This window comes from Acanthisitta chloris, unplaced genomic scaffold (assembly GCF_000695815.1).
Source record: "Acanthisitta chloris isolate BGI_N310 unplaced genomic scaffold, ASM69581v1 scaffold14134, whole genome shotgun sequence".
Lineage (NCBI taxonomy): Eukaryota > Metazoa > Chordata > Aves > Passeriformes > Acanthisittidae > Acanthisitta > Acanthisitta chloris.
Genome location: NW_008668859.1, coordinates 94,502 through 99,990, shown reverse-complemented (window position 1 = coordinate 99,990; position 5,489 = coordinate 94,502). Strand labels below are relative to the sequence as shown.

The 5,489-nt window shown below is 36.4% G+C and overlaps 1 protein-coding gene across 1 annotated transcript in view; it reads left to right on the top strand.

Annotated features, from left to right (window-relative positions):
- Window positions 1-5,489, top strand: part of LOC103800730 (serine/threonine-protein kinase MRCK alpha-like) — a gene marked incomplete at its 5' end in the record, with an annotated part of 56,669 nt that overhangs the window by 6,316 nt on the left and 44,864 nt on the right. The window contains one exon of the mRNA XM_009073114.1: window positions 396-520. Coding sequence (XP_009071362.1) covers window positions 396-520 — 125 coding nt within the window. The remainder of the gene's footprint in view (window positions 1-395; window positions 521-5,489) is intronic.

The window sequence follows — 5,489 nt, the reverse complement described above, 5'->3', positions numbered from 1 at the left end:
GAGGGTCAGCAGTGTTATCTGAGCTACAATTTCTGTGTCCTTGCTTTTGCTCTTTTAATGTAGCTTTTCCTGTATAGAACATCCCACAACTATATGGTGCAAAGCAGAAACCTTCTAAGAGTTGAAGAGGTAGAGACTTAATTCTCAGAAAACTGATGAATTTGGCAGAGTAAATAGGTAGTTCTAGTCCTTAAAAACAGCCTTTCATTGCAGCTAAGTCATACATGAGAAGAGATTCTGGCTTTTATTGTTACATGGTGTTTATTGTGATGGGTGGTACCAATTTTTAAAACAGATGCACGATGTGGAAGAGGGGAACATGTGACTTTGAGTCTGCACAGAGATGGATTCACAGCAGTTCAGACTTTTAACAGGTTGTTTAAATTCTCATTCAGCTTACCACCATGTTTGAGAGACTGAGTATGAATAATAGACAGCTGGAAGAAGAGATGAGAGACCTGGCAGATAAGAAGGAGTCTGTGGCCCACTGGGAGGCCCAAATTACTGAGATCATCCAGTGGTGAGTACTCTGTTCTCTTGTCATTACAGAATCCCCTCAACATGTGGTGGGGCTGTTAATGAGTCTTCGTCTTTGCACATGGCACTTGGAAGTGCTTAGGTGAAATCTCACACCTGTCTGGGAGTCTGCTGGGCCTTTGTTTGAGATTTCAGTAATATACAAATCCAGAAAATTGTGTTCCTCCTTAAGAGTGAAAGTGTCTTAGCAAATAGAGCTTTTTAAAATGCAGAAGAATCATGGCCATTGGGTGTGGCTTGTGGCTTTGAAAGAATGCTGAAAGGAGTCATGTGCTGAGCTCAGGCCTTCAAGAGGGAACAAGCCTGGGAAAAGCAGTGGCTGAGTGTATGTCTCGGCATTAATTTCCTTCATCTGCTTGGCATGTGGCAGAATGAAAGAAATACAGTCCAACTTTTATGTGATTTTTTTACAAGGAGGGCATTTGAGACTACCACAAAGCCAGCCAAAGTGATGTTTCTACTAGTAGTACTTTTGATAAATAATGATGTTAGTTTTCTAAAGTCTTCTTCCAGTTCTAATAAATTAAGGAGAAAAAAAAGAATTGAAACCATTAGGAGAAAAAGGAGAAAATAAAGATAGGTTTCTCAGCTATCTCTTATTTTTCCTCTCCATGCCTGCTTCTCTCCCCTCCTGTTTCATGATTCATTGCTGTGTTTAGCTTCTACAAAACCAGTTTACATTTAGACTTTTCCACGGATCATCCACTTCTGGGAAGACTTCACCATGATATAGTAATCTTTCTATTACTATGTGATTATTCCCTGCCCCCTTTTTCCCATCTCATGTTAGTGAAAAAATCAAATTTCCTGTGTCCAAAGATGGGAAACTGCTTTAATGAAACCCAGTTTGATGTTGTTGTAATGTCCATAAAATGTTGTTGTCAGATGCAGAGGAGTTTGGCTTTTGAATATGACCATGTGAATACATAACATGAAAGAAGGACTGTCCTCCAGGTTTCCAAGTGTGTTTTAAACAATGTTTTTGCTACATAAAATTATGTAATGCTGATACGTGTTGTGAAGTCCGTAGTGTCTCATGTCATTGTATTCATAGCAGAAGTTTAAAAATTTAAAGGGTCCACTTTGTGTGTGTTCCTTTTCAGTCTTGCCTCTCATAACTGTCATTGTAGTGGACGACCTGTGCCGCAGAAATTTTTTTTTTAATCACTTTAAAGTTATTTAAGTGAACAGTTAATTTCTGGACACTCAAACATGTTTGTTTGGAAAAAAATCAAGGTAACAAGTGAGACAAACCTATTATTTCACATTCCTTATCATTTTAAGGTAATGCTCATGTGTTGTAATGCACTAAGATAATCAAACCAAATTTTTCACTTTTACATGTGAAAGCAGTCATAAAACTATGGCAAAAGACAGGTCAGAATTAGCTGTGGATTGTTTTACTTAACACTATGTAAAAATGTACCATTAAGAATGTACCTTCCCCAATTTATGAGTGTTTAATATTTTAGGATGTACTGCTGATGTGATTCATGTATATGATAAAGCATTTTGCACGTCGGAGATGTCACTGGGAGCAGGGTAAAAGGGTTTGGGCTTGAGTTTATTGTCATCTCTAAAGATGACATAAGTGAAAAAAGTATCGGGAACATGCAAGGTACTTTCTGAATGACAGACACCATTTAATTGATACCTTTTGATAATATAGTGTCTTTTAGAAAATGTGGAACTAAAAATTAAAGAATAATCTGAAGAGAAAAAAAATAGTAGTACTGTGGACAAACATTAAGGAGATTAAAAAGGTCTGGCTTGGTTCCAGTTTTTCATTGCTATACACATCTCAGTTTCTCCTTCATAGTTTTGTCTGCTTATGTTAAAATTTTTTTCAGCCATGTGAGGGCCTTATCTTGGCTCACATTCTTTTCTTGTTATGTTTAGATTTTTCCATGCATTACCCAGATAATCTGGTCATGTACATCTGCTGAACTTAGAATTCCTAGGTCCTTCTCTGGAGAATTTTTGCTGTGGAACATAGGGTGCTATATGAAGTATTTAATCATCTATTATAATTATAAACAATTTAAAAGAATAAAACTGAACTAATTTTGAAGGAAACACATCTTACTTGATCAGTCATAAGCCCAGGTTTTCCTCAGATGAACATGCAATTTAAATCCATGCCTGTTCACATCTTCAGATGCCTTTGAGCGAGCCAGTTAGGGTAGAGCTTTTAGGCTTCCTCTTCAAAACTAGCATATTTTTCACATAATATTGCATTAAAATATGTATTTTGGGTGCATACTTTCTACCTCTTAAAAACTGCCATCTTCTTTTTGTACCATGATTCAGGAAGGATAGGAGACAGTATAAGGAATTAATAACTGGGTTTGTAAACAGTTTGCTCGGCTGCCTGTGGCAGTTCAAGAGATTCATTCTAGCCTTGTTTTGAGTAACACAAGCCCAAGGAGTCCCTAGCTTCCTTTAAGTGCTTTGCCATCTAATAGATACCTCTCTCAAGAAATCTGCCTTCCTGTTTGAATCTGTATTTTGGATGGTTGAGGTTGTAGCTTTCTTCATGACTCCTTGGGTCCTTCTAAATTACTATTTCAGATTCTATAACTTGAGAGTAATTTTCATGGCCTGTCACATTCCCTTTAGCCTTTCCCTGCTTTCTTACTCTGCTTTGTTGCATCCTTTTTAGGAATATGTATGAAGGCTTTTTAATTTTGCTGTTACTATCTCAAGATACCATAAATATATATTTAATTTATATTTTAATAGAAATACTTTAATCAAATTTTCAATGGAAATTTTACTATGGACACAACAACCCCACAGGTCATTCAGCCTTAATGGAGCTATAATATTGACAAGTTTATATTAGCAAAATCACTCATCATTTCTTGACAAGAGTAAGAAATATTGAGGCTTTTATAGTCTGCTATAAATTTTCCTATGGGAGATGGGAAAGAGGTTCGTTGCATTGGAGGTTAAAGCAGTCACTTTAAAAAGGAATCTTTTAAATAGCCATGGTTCTGCATTTCTGTTCTCTTTCAGAAAGGAGGTTGATGAAAATCTTGGTAGTGATTCCCAGAGTGCTTGGCAAGAATCTTAACTTATTAGTCTCTCTGGGAGGGATTCATGTAACCTAGTTGTAAAAGTCCTAAGGTAGATAAATAAAATAAATTCCATGACTAGTACTATAGAAGTCTTTTTTTCTCACAACTGATTGTAAACAAAGCCTAACTTCAAATGGATAATTCTATATTGTGGAGTATGTTTATGTGGCTGACCTAAATCACAGCTGTTTTACCTGCAGAATGCATGTTAGGCTTTAGATGCAGCTGGCCAGAAGCTGTGACTGTTGTTTACCAGAATGGTACTATGGTTTATTTTATCTGGATTACTGATTTCATTGAAAAAAACCCCCACAAAATAGACAAAACCACAAGCGAACAAGGCCCAAAATTTGGGTTGTTTGTTTGTTGTTTGCTTGTTTGTTTGTTTGCTCGTTTAAATCCATTTGCTCTCAAAACAAAGCACACACAAATTGTGAAAAAAATTTAGCAAAAATTCTGGGCAAATTCAACTGTAAGAAACTCAAAACATGGAAAATTCTGAGGTGTGCTGTATTTGAGGTAAGAATAATCAGAAGTTAATTATATCTAAAACAGAAATTCTAGAGAGCATGGGGAAATTTCAGGGTTTGGGAGCAGAGTGAAGTGTTGAGAATTTTTAGAGAAGTAGTTTCACAAAACAAATTTTGTTGGAGAGAGCAGGGGAAAAAGAAAAGATTAAGTCAGAGGCTTTGAGCATACTGATATGAAGACAGAAATTCAAAGGCATTGATAAACTACAGGAGAACTGGGAATCGTGACTTTAAGATTTCCTTGGGGATTTTAAATCAGGTAAGATGATACTTGGTGTAAGAGCCCAGGGCTTTAAGATTTTAGAGCAAAAGTCTGTAGTCCTGTAGGTCCATCTTGTATGGTAGAGTATCCCAACTGGAGACCCAGGGAGTCTGACTTTCCAAGCATCCTGGCAAATAACAGACTAGACAGTAGCCAATGGTTATTTGAAGGTTATCATGATATTGACTCTAACAAAAAAGTTACATATAATTTTACAAGAATTTGTACTATATTGCTGTTGTAGATTCTTTATAGTGAATGAACTCAGCTTGCAAGGGCAGTTATGTTTGAAAAGATGTATGTTAGGCGTGGAAACAGAACAATTCATCCAGATTTTGAGTAAAGGAAGAAGTCACTGGATGGAACCTGAAGAACTTTTCTTCCTTAGGTCTCTTGCTGTGCTTGTCAGTGGCCCCTGTCAGAATGAGAGCAAGGGGAGCAATGTTAGTAAGAGTAACTTTACTGTTCTAGCTCTGCCTTTTTTTTTTTTTCAGCCAGCCTAATTAAACAACCCCAGCAGAGCAGTAATGAATAAAAAAAGCTCTCAGAGCTCTTGGGTCTACATCATGTTTAATCAGTGCATGTCATTATTGAGAGAATTTTGCCATCTAGTGGACAACAAAACTGCCTCAGCTCCAAATTGTAGTGCTTTTATTTACTGTCTTTCAGAGTCTGAGGAGTTCCCTTGAACTCAGTGCAGGTATTTACAGAAATTGACCTTTTATTTTCATTTTCTAGATTTTTGCATGTCTGAGGAGCTTCTCTCTGAAGTTTTTGCATATGCAGTTTTTCAGAGTTTAGAGCCTGAAGGTTCTGTGCATCATAAACCAAATAACTGAAGTGCTTTCTCACCCTCCAGAAGGATCTATATGGCATGATAGAAATTGACAAAGACATTGGACATTTAAAGTTTTTTCGGCTTCATTTAGATAAGTTAAAAATAAGGCATGGGTTCAATTTTATTTTTAATATGACATTGTTCTTTTTTCTGCAAAGATTTTATGTGTCATTAAAAATTGAGAAAATCAAATGCTGATTCCTAAATATCTTTCCCTCCTTGTACATCAGGAAAACTTTCTC